Here is a 13,498-nt window from a genome sequence, read left to right as displayed (position 1 = left end):
CTCATTTCTCTTTTACAAATGTATGTCACCAGGCGGTGGGGGCGGGGGTGGTGGTAATGAATAACTTAGGAAGCTTAGCAGCAGCAGAGCCCCTGTAGTTTGAGCGTGACCCTGGTGGCACCTCTTGTAGGGTGAGGTACTCAGAGGCAGACAGCCAGGAGGGTGTCTGCTGGGTGGCCCAGTTCCAGCTGCACGATTGATTTCCACTCGGGTTAGGTAGAGTAACTTAGGAAGGAGGATCCAGTGTTCCTGATGGTTCTGTTGGTTGTGTGTGTGTGTTCCTGAAGGAGTATTATAGCAGCAATGAGAAATCTAACCCACAAGAAGCTACAGGAGTGTCCTCCAGTAAGCGTGGCACCGCAAGCCTTCTTGTGGCACAGCAGTAATGACCTGTGGATAGGAGCCTAGCAGCAGCATTATACACAAACACACACACACCCTAGGGAGCAAGTCTGCAGGGATCCTGCTGTGACGCTGCTTGGGGAGAAGTCAGACCCACCCTCCTTTTGCACAGGCAGGATTGGCTCATGGTTTGGAAATGTACTGTCCTTTCTGCTGTCCTTGTCGGCCGGTCTTCCAGTGTGCCGCCTGAGAAGACAGCCCACGTTCTTCCTGCCTTCACTTTGCAGTTTTGCTTTATCTTTGCATCATGCCTTGCTGTGTACACACAGGGATGCAGGGGTGAGAGTTCCCGTAAGCCGGGTGGGATCGCGTTTCCCAGATTGAGTCACTGCTGAGAAACTTTGTTTACGAACAGGAAGCAGTCCATGAAGATGTCTGTACAGAATGAGCTGCCAGGCTGTGAGGAAGCTGGGCCACTTTCTAGTCGGAAGCTAAAGGGCAGGGGAACAGTTCTACAGCCACAGGGGGTGGTAAATTGGTGTTTTAAGTTGGAGATGTTACTCAAACAGTTTGTCTTGATCCAGTATGTATTTGGGGTTTTTTTTTTATGCCGTTAATAAGTATCTCCAGTTGTTGAAGATTAGAAAAATAATCCTTAGCAAGATTTTTGCTGGAAGAAAGCTCAGATTGATGGTCACCATGCCTAACCATGAAGTGTCTCTACTGATCTGTACAGCTGTCGGCAGGTGCAGTTGGCATTTCACAGAAAGAAGCCTGTCATTGTGTGTACTTGGTCCTGACGGCCATGGGAGCCTTTACTTCCTCGGCTGTGTGCTCTTCCGTGGCTTCACTCCCCTACTGCAGTTCTTGGAGCGTCACGGTCAGCCCGGTGAAAGTACTTGAGTGTGTGCAACTGCACATGGCGAGCCGTCACCTGCCTGCCTGGATTCCTCCCTGAGAAACAATGGCCGCCGCACACTTCTCTGTCTTGAAATGCCGTGTGGGAGAGAAGCCGGAAAGAAGTAAATAGCCGGCTAAATATTTATAAAATATAATAGTCATCCACAAGATGTATTTTAAAAACACATCTGCTTGGTGTCATTTTACTTTATTTAGTGAGGATTATGGCCGCAAAGCAAAGCCTTATAAATCAAACAGAGCTTTTTTACTGTTTTATGAATCCTTTAAAACTCAAGTATATCCTCAATTGTTTTTCTATCCTCTCATAGCTCTTAATTTGGTTTATACTCATCCAGATGGCAGGATATGATTCATGATGCATCCAGTTTTATTTAAAAACAATTCGGGCCAAGTTTGTTGAAAAAAAAAAATTAAGCCAGATTAGCTTGTTGGTAAGTAATATATAACCACCCGGACATAATACAAAGAATGAAATCTGTGAAAGAAAAACATAACCAGATGTAACTTAGACTATGAATGCTAGTAACTAATATTTGGATAAAGGAAAATTCTCAGGGGAATAGACTACAGTTAAAAAAAAACATGGAAATACATGATTATAAGAATAATTTGGACTGGGTGTTTGGGGCAGCAGTGAAGATGCTGCTTGGAGGGGATTAGCATTGTATTGTAGCATGTTAAGCCACCACCTGCGATGCTGGCATCCCATGAGAGCTCAATAGTGTACCAACTGCCACATTTCCATCCTAGCTCCCTGCTAATGTGCCTGGAAAAATAACAGAAGATACCTGGGCCATTGCCACTTACATGGGAGATCCGGATAGAATGGTTCTTGGCTTCAGACCTTTTGGTGAGTGAACAAGCACATGGAAGATCTCTCTCCCTCTCATATCTCATGAGATCTGGTATCTTTCAAATAAGTAGTTTGTACAATGCTGCTTGGAATCCCCATATGCCGGAAGAGAGTGCCTCAGTTCAAGTCCCAGCTCCACTCCTAACTCCAGTGTCTTGTTCATGGGCACCACTGGAGGAAACGCAAATCGTTGAGTCCTGACCATCTATGAGGGAGAGCCAGATCCTGATTTTCCTCTTCAAGCTGGCCGGACAAAAGAGTGAGCCAGCAGATGGAGACTCTGTTTATTTCAAATAAACACATTTGAATGAAAAAGGGGAATACTCCATGCTATTTTAAACTTTATACTATGAAACTAGTAGCATAGATCAGTTTTCACTTTTTTTTTTTTACTAACATTAATACGAAGGATCTTCAGAAAGTGAATAGGAAATTCCCATTATCTTACATTTCCTGAATATTGATTGAAAGACAGAGTGTCGGTGACACATAAAGAGAGATCTTCCATCTGCTGCCTCATTCCCCAAACGCCTGCACTGGCTTGGGCTAGGCCATGTTGAGGCCAGGAGCCAGGAACTCCATCAGGGTCTCCCATGTGGTGACAGGGATCCAAATATCTAGACCATTTCCCACCACTACCCCAAGCACATTAGCAAGGAATTGGATCACAAACAGAACAGCCGGGACTGAAAACTGGTAACCCAGATATGGGACATAGGCATCCCAGGTGGGGATTTAACCCACTGTGCTGTAATCCCATCCCTTCACAAAATCAGCTTCTTTCTTTTTTTTTGTAAGGTTTATCTTTATGTCAAAGGCAAATTTTACCTAGAGAAAGCAAGGCAGAGAAAAATCGTCTCTCCCTGGCTTATACCCTAAATCGCCAATCCAAAATCAGGAACCAGGATCCTCTCCAGGTCTCCCACGTGGGTACAAGTTCCCAAGGTGTTGAGTTCCTTTGCTGTTTTCCCAGGCCATAAACAGGGAGCTGGATGCGGAGTGGAGCAGCTGGGGTAGTAACCAGTGCCCAGTGAAGGATTAATCTGTTAAGCCACTGAGCTGGCTGTCACAATAGCTTCTAAAATTCTATTTTTCCATTAACCTTTTATGTAACCCTCCTATCTGCAACTTTGTAACAGTCAAGAAGGAAATCTTCCTCCATCATCCAGTTATTCTCAGGGAAAATAGAGGGGGAGGAGAGAGGGGAGGGCTAGGAGGTAAAAGCCTTCTTTAGAGTTGAGTGTGTGTAAGATACCAACCATTTTAGTTTTCACTTCAGAATCTAAAGTTTACCTAAGAGCTTTAACATAGGGCAAGTATTATGTTATCTTTTTCTTCTCAAATTTTTTGGCTCATCTGAGCTTGGTAAATGCTCGCTTGCTCAAGGTTTTAAAATTGGCTTGCAAAAGACATGTTTAGTATGGATCCTGTGTTCAAGGGCATTCTTTTTCAGCCTGATGCAAATATGTTTGTTTTCAAGTGGTGTGAGTTAATCGTCCAACTTTAGATTTCCCATAAAGCGGGTAACAGATTACCCAGATGGCAAATGATACAGCCATTTTAAACATGAATATTTCCATTCGCTAAGCCAGATGGTGATTTAATATGAATTGTCCAGCGTTTATGTTTCTTATTGTCTTTGTCAAGCAAAGTGAGCAGCATAATCTGGAACACACTCAGGAATCACTGAAGGACAAAAACAACAACAAAAGTCAGACACTAAGTGGCGGAGAGTGTGCATTTGTTCCATGTGCCATGTGAGGCTTACCACCAGTGTTTGTACTGACTTTGGGAAACCAGCGGGAAGGAAAGGCCTGTTAGATTCATGCTATAGCAGCCCTCCCGCCTGCCTTCCTCTCTTCCCACTCTCCTCATCTGACCTGTGGCCTTCCTCCTGGGGGGGACTTGCCCTTGTGGGGCAGCTGCACCCCGCACCCCTTCCCAGCTTTGGTTTTCCGCAGCAGCGGAGCAGTTTTAGTTTCTGCCTCAGGCACTTCCCCTCCCCTCTGTCCGGTGTTCTCATTTGTTCTGGGCTCCACCCAAACTTATTTCCTCTTAGATGTTGTGGGACTTTTGCAGAGATGGGTCATTTGAGGAATAAGTCATGTGCCCAGTCACAGGGCTCCCTACAGGAAATAACCACAGCCTGTTAGGTTAGCCAAGGCCAAGACCAAGCCCGTGGGCCTTGCCAGTGGCATCCAGGGTTAGCAAGCCAATGCTGTTCTTTTCAACATAGACTTCTGGAGGTTTAGCCCAGTATCAAACTTCTGCAGATTTTTGCTTGTGAGGCATATATTAAAATCTGAGTGACAATCTAACATGTTAAGGTCATGACAGGAAACCTGTTGTGGCTGCATCCCGTTCACTGCATGCAGGTTTCTCATGTGAATGGCTCGTGTCCTGGCTGTGGCAGGCGTCTAAGGAGTCAAGTAGGAGATGGCAAATCTGAGTCTCTCCTTCTGTCACTCTTTGAAATAAAGCTCTTTAAAAAAAAAATCAGAGGGGAAATGATTTTTGTTTGAAAGACAGATTACAGAGAGAGGGAGAGACAAAGATTTTCCATCTGCTGGTTCACTCCCCAAGTGGCCACAGTGCCCAGAGTTAAGCTGATCAGAAGCCAGGAGCTTACTCAGGATCTCCCATGTGGGTATAGCGGCCTAAGGACCTGAGCCATCCTGCACTGCAAAGCACTGGTTCACTCCCCAAGTGGCCATAATGATTGGAGCTGAACCCATCCACACCCAGGAGCTTCTTCTGGGTCTCCCTTGGGGTTGGGGGGAGGGCACAGGATCCCAACGTCTTCAGTCATCCTCCACTGCTTCCCCAGATCACAAACAGGGAGCTGGAAGGGAAGTGGAGCAACAAGGATTCGACCCAGTGCCCATATGGGATCCTAGTGCATGCAAGGCAAGGACTTTAGCACGGGACTATTGTGCCGGGCCCCAAAATGGAAATTTTAAGGTGGAAATAATTCTCATATTCAGTGAGGAGCCCCTGCATCTGGCTATAAAAGACTGAGTGCTATGTAGTTGCTATTTTGTTGCTCCTGGCCAAGAAACCAATCCAGATGACAGGCTTAATCCAACCGTCAGTAATTGGGCACTTAATACCACCAAGCTGTAAAGGTAAAGACTATAGTCTACAGGTTTTGTTTTTGTTTTGTGTAGACTAGAGGCTAAGCAAGCAGGGACTCCTAAGTAAAGCTGCTTGGATGTGTATTTTTGCTCAGGCACTTTCTGGCAGTTCTTCCAGATCTCAGTATTATCTGTGAAATATGGGTGTTCTGTCTGTATATGGTCTTGTTGAGCATGTGTCTGTACCTGTACTGCCTGTCACATAGGAAGCCACTGGTGGGTGTTGGTTGATACACCAGCTACTTTGAGAGAGTTGCAGAGAGCATTTCCACTTGATCTTCCCTGTAGGTGTTATAGCCATAGCTTGTTCAGGGCTAAAGTGAGAATGAACCCATGAGCACACTTTCACAGCAGGTAACAGTCCAACACAAACTTTAATTAATCAAGGGTAGTCACCAGTGCCTCCCATCTAGCTGTGCTGCCCCTCAGCAACACTTGCTACTCGTGTGTTGGGCAAAAAATAGCCCGACTGCTCACTGCAGCAGCAACCATGTCATTTTCGTCCTTGGGAGGCTGGAAGTAATAGAGCTCTTGACCTCCACTGGGCAGTCTGGCACTGCCAGCCATCAGCCAAACCGAATTACAGAGTTTAATATCTGTGCACATGGAATCCACTGGCCTAATGACCCCAGGTCCTGTATAGTTTTAACATTCTCTTCTAGTCTCAATTTTTCATTTTTCATTTTTTTTTCTAGAGATTTCAGAGTTAGAATGGGGAGAGACAAAATCTTCCATCTGCTGGTTTACTCCCCAGGTGGCCATGATGCTTTTGGCTGGGCCGGGCCAGGCCAAAGGCAGGAGCCTGGAACTTCATTGTGAATGGTAGGGGACTGGCCGCTTGGGCCATCTGGTCCAGGGAGCAGGATTGGAAGTGCTGGGACTTGAATTGGCACCCATGTGGGATGTGGCAGCTCTACCTGTTATACCACAGTGATGGCCCTTCATTTTATTTTCAGTATAGGTTACTAAAGAGACATGAATTTTGTAGCTGTTACTGATTAAGAAAACGGCTTTGACACACTGATTAGGGAAATCTGAAAAAAAATCTGGATATAGTTTCTAGACCCAGCTTGCTGATATCAATTCTCTCCCTGTGTCTTTTACTAAAGCAAAGATCCCTCTTTGTAAGGCTCTTCCAATATCATAAAACTTGGTGTCAGCAGTTCTTTCCCAGAGTGGATTTTCGTGTTTTAAGAGTTACTTAGAATTTCTCAAGGTGCCCTGGTGGGTATTTAGTACTCCTTTGCAGTAGCCCTTCTCTACCATCTTATTCGTGCCTCAGGAATAAAAACTAAAACCTGAAGGAAATTTTAAGTAAGTGAGCCATAGAGCAAAGAGTAACAAGAAATGATGGGGAGAAGATAATCCAGTGTGGGATAGACTCCTGAGTGGTGATGGTTCACACACACATACACTCTTGTAAACTTTAAAGAAAATTCCACGTGTACAGTCATGTTTTCTAAACCCTACTTTTCATAAGCCAGTGACTTGGAGTGCATGCTTTAGTTTCTATATTCTGTTAAACAAGTGTGAAATTCTTTTCAAACACATTAATGAGTAAGATTTGTAACTGCCCTTTAGTGATTTCTGCCATCTCCCGAACATTAATGGACCAAGGGGTGATTGCAATGGATAACTGTATGTTTATAGGGTTTTTTCAATGGGCAGGTTCATTCAGTGGAATTCATAGTGCTCTTCTGGAACATTGGATGTGTGCTCTCATTCAGATTCCCTTTATTATTTCCCCTCCGTCAACAACATCATAATGTAGATTAAGTGATGTGAGCCATCTTGACCATGATCTATCTCCCATTTTTTTGTTTCAAACATAGGACATGGATTTGATTGACATTCTTTGGAGGCAAGATATAGATCTTGGGGTAAGTCGAGATGTGTTTGACGTCAGTCAGCGGCAAAAGGAGTATGAGCTGGAAAAACAGAAACAACTTGAAAAAGAAAGACAAGAACAACTCCAAAAGGAGCAAGAGAAAGCCTTTTTCGCTCAGTTACAACTAGATGAAGAGACTGGCGAAATCCTCCCAATTCAGCCAGCCCAACACATCCAGTCAGAAATCAGTGGATCTGCCAACTACTCCCAGGTAGAGTATTCAGGTCTTGAGAAAGACCATGGCAGGGCTTAAGGAGACACTGACCAGGGAATTAAAGTATTTTTGCATTCTGGTTTTGCCTCTTAATATCAAAATGTCCCTGTCAGCTTCCTGATGAGTTCAATAGCTGATAAACTCTCCTTGCAGTGATTACAAGGAGAGCTTTGGAAAGGATAGAAACATCCTGTTAGGACCAAACAGCAGCAACAGAACTAGGGGCAGCAGCAGGGATTCCTTACAGTACTATGGCTGCTTGAAAATCCTACATTAATGGACTTGATCAAAATGACTGTGTGGAGTAGGTGCCATTATCCCCATCCCGTCTACGGAAGAGCAGTGAAGCTCAGCAAGGCTCATTTGCCCAGACCACTCAAGAAATTGGGGTAGCTATGATTTGATGCCAGGTAAGCTGGTTCAAGTCTGTGCACCAAAATGATTTCTTTAGATTTACTTAACCAGATCATAAACATTACGTGAACATTGGACATGAACCTTAAATAGTCAGTCTTGACCTTTGCAATGGAACACTTAAATGATTTTTCCTTCCTTTTGATCCAGGTTGCCCACATTCCCAAACCAGATGCTCTGTGCTTTGATGACTGCATGCAGCTTTTGGCAGAGACATTCCCGTTTGTAGATGACAATGAGGTATGAAACACCTGAGTAATAGCACAACTCCATAACTACATTGAGCATAAACTGGAGATATCCCTTTATTGTGTTTAAAACAATTTTTGAAATTAGGTAATTTATCAAAGAAACCTTAGCAGATGGGTCATCTTTAACAAAAAGACCCAAAACCTTTACCTCCGCATAGCCATTAGCATCAGACAACACAATGGAAGCAATTCACTTCACTATAGGTATCTAGAAATGTGTTGGATAGCCAAGTGAAGAGCAAGCTGGGTAATAAACCAAGGCTTCACATTTTCTGATACTACTGTATTTTGAGGCACTGTGCTAAATACTATCCTAACACTCTGCTTACCCATTTAGATCTTTACCTTTGGATACATGATAAAAACAAAAAAGAAGATAGTGCCTTGCAGCCTGCTCATCTATTATCGATGGCACTCATGTAGGTGAATTCTTTGTCAATTTTAGGTTTCTTCAGCTACATTTCAGTCACTTGTTCCTGATACTCACAGCCACATTGAGAGCCCTGTCTTCATTGCACCTAACCAGGCTCAATCAGCTGAAACATCTTATGCTCAGGTAGCCAGTGTTGATTTAAACAATATGGAACAGAACGTTGAACAAATTTGGGAGGAACTATTATCCATTCCAGAATTACAGGTAACTAAAATCTATTGTGATACTGGACATGTTGTTTTATATTCAGCACCTTTAAATTAGTGATTCTGGTTATTAATTATTTACATACCACCTACTTAAAGGATTAGAGAGTGCTTTTAAATTACTCATGAGCAAGCCAGCCTTGTGGCTTAACAGGTGCAACAACGGCATCTCACATGGGCACCAGTTCGTGTCCTGGCTGCTCTATTTCTGCTCCAGCTTTCTGCTGGTGGGCTGGGATAGTGGAGGATAATGTGGGTGATCTGGATGGAGTTACAAGTTCTTGGCTTCAGCCTTGCCCAGCCCTGGTCTTTGTAGCTATCTGTGGAGATAGCAGATGGAATATATCTGTCTCTTTCAAATAAATGAGTAAAAAAGTAAAATTGTTTTTCATGAGAGATGCCCACACTCACTTAAGATGTACTTTTATTAAATAGACTGGTTATCTTGAGGACAAAACATTGTAAATCAAATCTGATGCAGAAACTCTGAAAACTATATCTTATAGTATCCTTGTCTAGTGGAAATGGGAATTATGTCTGAATCACAGAATACTTTGGAGAGAATGGGGACAGTTTCCCTTCATCAACCAACAGCTATGGATTATCAGCTATTAAAAGTAATTAACTTTGATTTATGTCATACAAATTTCTTTCCCATTCAGTGCCTTAATATTGAGAATGACAAGTTGGTTGAGACTACCGCAGTTTCAAGCCCAGACGTCAAAATGACAGAAATTGACCATAATTATCATTTCTACCCATCGGTTCCCTCGCTGGAAAAAGAAGATAACTGTAGTCCACATTTTCTTAATGCTTTTGAGGATTCCTTCAGCAGCATCCTCTCCACAGATGACCCCAACCAGCTGCGAGGGAACTCCTTAAATTCAGATGCCACATTAAGCTCAGATTTCGGTGATGAATTTTATGCTGCTTTCATAGCTGAATCCAGCAGCAGCACCAGCATGTCCACCTCTGCTACCATCAGTCAGTCACTCTCTGAACTTTTAAATGGGCCCATTGATGTTTCTGATCTGTCAGTTTGTAAAGCTTTTAACCAGAACCCCCCTAAAAGCACGGTAGAATTCAATGATTCAGACTCTGGCATTTCACTCAACACGAGTCCCAGCATGGCATCACCAGAACACTCAGTGGAATCTTCCTTCTATGAAGACACACCACTTGGCTTCAGTGATTCTGAAATGGAAGAACTGGACAGTACCCATGGACATGTCAAACAGAATGGGTCTAAAACACAGCCGGTGCATTCTTCTGGGGATACAGTGCAGCCCCTGTCACCATCTGGGGGCCACAGTGCACCAGTGCATGATGCCCAATGTGAAAACACACCAAAGAAAGAAACGGCTGCAAGTCCTGGTCACAGAAAAACCCCATTCACAAAAGACAAACATTCAAGCCGCTTAGAAGCCCATCTCACGAGAGATGAACTGAGGGCAAAAGCTCTCCATATCCCATTCCCTGTAGAGAAAATCATTAACCTCCCTGTTGATGACTTCAATGAAATGATGTCCAAGGAACAATTCAATGAAGCACAACTTGCATTAATCCGAGATATACGTAGGAGAGGTAAGAATAAAGTAGCCGCTCAGAATTGTAGGAAAAGAAAACTGGAAAATATAGTAGAACTGAAGCAAGATTTAGACCACTTAAAAGATGAAAAAGAAAAATTGCTCAAAGAAAAAGGAGAAAATGACAAAAGCCTCCATCTGCTGAAGAAACAGCTCAGCACCTTGTATCTCGAAGTTTTCAGCATGTTACGGGATGAAGACGGAAAGCCCTACTCACCTAGTGAATACTCCTTGCAGCAAACAAGGGATGGCAATGTATTCCTTGTTCCCAAAACTAAGAAGCCAGATGTTAAAAACTAGATTTGGTATTATTTGGCCTTTTCTGAGTTAGTGTTTCTTTTTTGTACTGTTATACTAAAAGCTCCTACTATGATGTGAAATGCAGAAAATACTTTATAAGTAATTCTATGCAAAATTATAGCCAAAAACTATTATAGAAAATGAGACTTTTTAAAGCATTAAAATATCAATGTTGAATCAATAGTTTAACCATAATTTTTTAGGACACCATTTGGGTTAGTTTCTGTGTAAGTGTAAATACTACAAAACTTATTTATACTGTTATCTCATTTGTTACTTCATAAATTTATACGATGATAATATGACATCTGGCTTAGCAAATTTCTGCAAAACTAACCACTGTGTACTTTTTTTATAAATACTGTATGAACAAAAAATGGCATTTTTATATGAAATTATTCAGTTGTGGCAAAAAAATTTAGAGGTGGTACTAATAAAAGAATGTTATGTCTGTTAAAGTATTTCTTTGGATTTATTCACACAGTATTTTCCATAAGACCACTTAGATGTTTCAGTTCAGAACATTTTTTTTAATATTTTTTTAAAAGCACTTAATACTAAACTTCTGATACCAAGATTATAGAAAAACAATCAGATACATCTCAACCAAGGAAAAATTTTACACATCTATATGGATGCTCAATGCATAGATGTATGCATTGAACAAGGAAAAAACCAATATTCCATCCTCACACTTACACTGTAGTGCAAGATAGTAGCAATACAACATTGGTACAATGATTGGGAAAACATGGAAAAACCACATTAACTCAAAATAAGATTGTTACCAGAGCTGTATGGAACATTTAAAGGAGTGGCAAGCAAGCCGTGGTGATAGATAAGAACACTGAAGAAAGGACACAGCAAGTTCAAACACTTATTTGGGAAAACATGTGGGCACTGTGGCTGAAGATAGAGGCTGGGACATGGCAGAAGCCCTCGCTGCCTAGGGCACCACCGGCTAGTAAAGAAAAGCAATGTGGTGCTGTGGGAGTGGGCATCTGGCACAGCAGCTAACATGATCCCAGACAGACTTGCAATGTCCATTCAAATCCCAGCTAGGCTGGTTTGTTTGGTTTGTTTTTAATATGTCTTATTGGAAAGGCTGGTTCACTACCCAAGCAGTCATCAATGGATGAGTGGTCATTTGCTAGATTGAGCAGATCCAAAACGAGGAGCCAGGAGTTTTGGTTCACGCGTATTTCAAAAGTAGAATTAAATGGGCCTAACAGCACAGCTTAGTGGCTAATGTCCTCACCTTGCATGCACTGGGGTCCCCTATGGACACCACTTCACTTCCTGATTGCCTCATTCCCCATCCAGCTCCCTGCTTGTGGCTTGGGAGAGCATTAGAGAATGGCCCAAAGCCTTGGGACCCTGCATGCACCCAAAGGGGAGACCCAGAAGAAGCTCCTGGCTTCAGCTCTGGCTATTGTGATCACTTGGGGAGTGAAACAGTATATGGAAGATCTGTCTGTCCTCTGTAAAAGCCTTTCCAAAAAAAAAAAGGAACACACACAAACAAAAAACCTTAAAAATGGCCTTGTAGAACTACTGCTATGGAAAGAGAATCAAAGGTACCGGGGGGGGGGGGGGGGGCCTGTTACGGTAGATAGTTGGAGATGGGAAAATGGGCATTTCCTCTGGAAATCGGACATACCATCTACAGCATTAACGCAGGGAGACATGTAAATTATTGAGTCCTGATAGTCCACTTAGAAATATAGAGGTCCACCAGCCCTAGAAGTAACTATTTGGGCTTACTGTCAGTTCCCACAAGCAGTAGCAACTCTTTTATTCTCCTAGGATTGTTTCCATATCTGCAAAAAGTGTATTAACCAATGCACAGAAAAATGAACCGATGCACAGAAATACATCAGGTCTAGCATATGGAATGGTGTATCAACATTCTTTAACCTCTTATTCTATTTTGGTTACAAGCAAAACAAAGTTAAATCAGCTTGAAAGATTTTGATTCAGATCACTGAAAAGAGTTGAAAATGGGTAGAATATTTTGTTGTTTGTTGTAATTTCCAGGGGCCTACACTGTACCCCAGTGGATTCAGCTGATGCCAAGGATGCCGTTAACCCAGTATCAGATGTCAGCTTCAGCCTGGCTGACACACTTAAAATTCAGTTCCCTGCTAATGCAGTTAGAAAGCAGCGTAATATAGCATAGATGGTTGCACGAGTTCTAACTTCTTCTAGCTTGGGCCTATTCCAGCCTCTGCTGTTGCCTTTTGGAGAGCAACTTGTCCCTCCCTAGCATTGGTGTCAAATTAATCTTTGGTAGTTATTTAAGAATTCCCACGTTGGGCCCAGTGCAGTAACCTATTGGATGAAGTCCTTGTTTTGCATGCGGTGGGATCCCAATGTGGGTGCAGCTTTGTATCCTGGCTGCTACACTTGCCATCAAGCTCCCTGTTTGGGACCTGGGAAAGCAGTTGATGGCCCAAAGCTTTGTTACCTGTGCCTGCTTGGGAGACCTGGAGGAGACACCAGGCTTTTCAGATCAGCTCAAGCTGTTGGGAACGCTTGGGGAATGAACCAGTGGATGGTAAATCTGCCTCTCCTATCTGTAAATCTGACTTTTCAAAAACAAATTTTGAAAAAAATGGACCCCACATGGTGGCCTAGTAGCTAAAAGTCCTTGCCTTGAATATGCCAGGATCCCATATGGGCACTGGTTCTAATCCCAACAGTTCCACTTTCCATCCAGCTCCCTGCTTGTGGCCTGGGAAAGCAGTCGGAGACTGGCCAATGCATTGGGACCTTGCACCTGCATGGGAGACCTGGAGAAAGTTTCTGGCTCCTGGCTCCGGATTGGCATAGCACTGCCCATTGCGGTCACTTGGGGAGTGAATCATCACAAAGAAGATCTAACAGTTCCTCTTCTCTGTATATCTGACTTTGCAATAAAAATAAATTTAAAAAATTAAAATCCCCTTTTCAAAAC

General features: G+C 43.0%; 1 protein-coding gene across 2 annotated transcripts in view; it reads left to right on the top strand.

Moving 5' to 3' along the window:
- Positions 1-11,000, top strand: part of NFE2L2 (nuclear factor, erythroid 2 like 2) — a 31,649-nt gene extending 20,649 nt beyond the window's left edge. Inside the window, exons 2-5 of one of the 2 annotated variants that reach the window (XM_040971781.1) lie at positions 7,083-7,349; positions 7,917-8,006; positions 8,463-8,654; positions 9,319-11,000. In XM_040971781.1, coding sequence (XP_040827715.1) covers positions 7,083-7,349; positions 7,917-8,006; positions 8,463-8,654; positions 9,319-10,542 — 1,773 coding nt within the window. In that variant the 3' untranslated portion in view covers positions 10,543-11,000. Of the gene's footprint in view, positions 1-7,082; positions 7,350-7,916; positions 8,007-8,462; positions 8,655-9,318 lie in introns of those variants that run through there. The other variant, XM_040971782.1, reaches the window with a different exon arrangement.
- Positions 11,001-13,498: the final 2,498 nt, after the last annotated feature.

This window comes from Ochotona curzoniae, unplaced genomic scaffold (genome assembly GCF_017591425.1).
Source record: "Ochotona curzoniae isolate NIBS_2020 unplaced genomic scaffold, NIBS_Ocur_1.0 contig_2210, whole genome shotgun sequence".
NCBI classification, from domain to species: domain Eukaryota; kingdom Metazoa; phylum Chordata; class Mammalia; order Lagomorpha; family Ochotonidae; genus Ochotona; species Ochotona curzoniae.
This window is presented reverse-complemented; position numbering and strand designations above follow the sequence as displayed.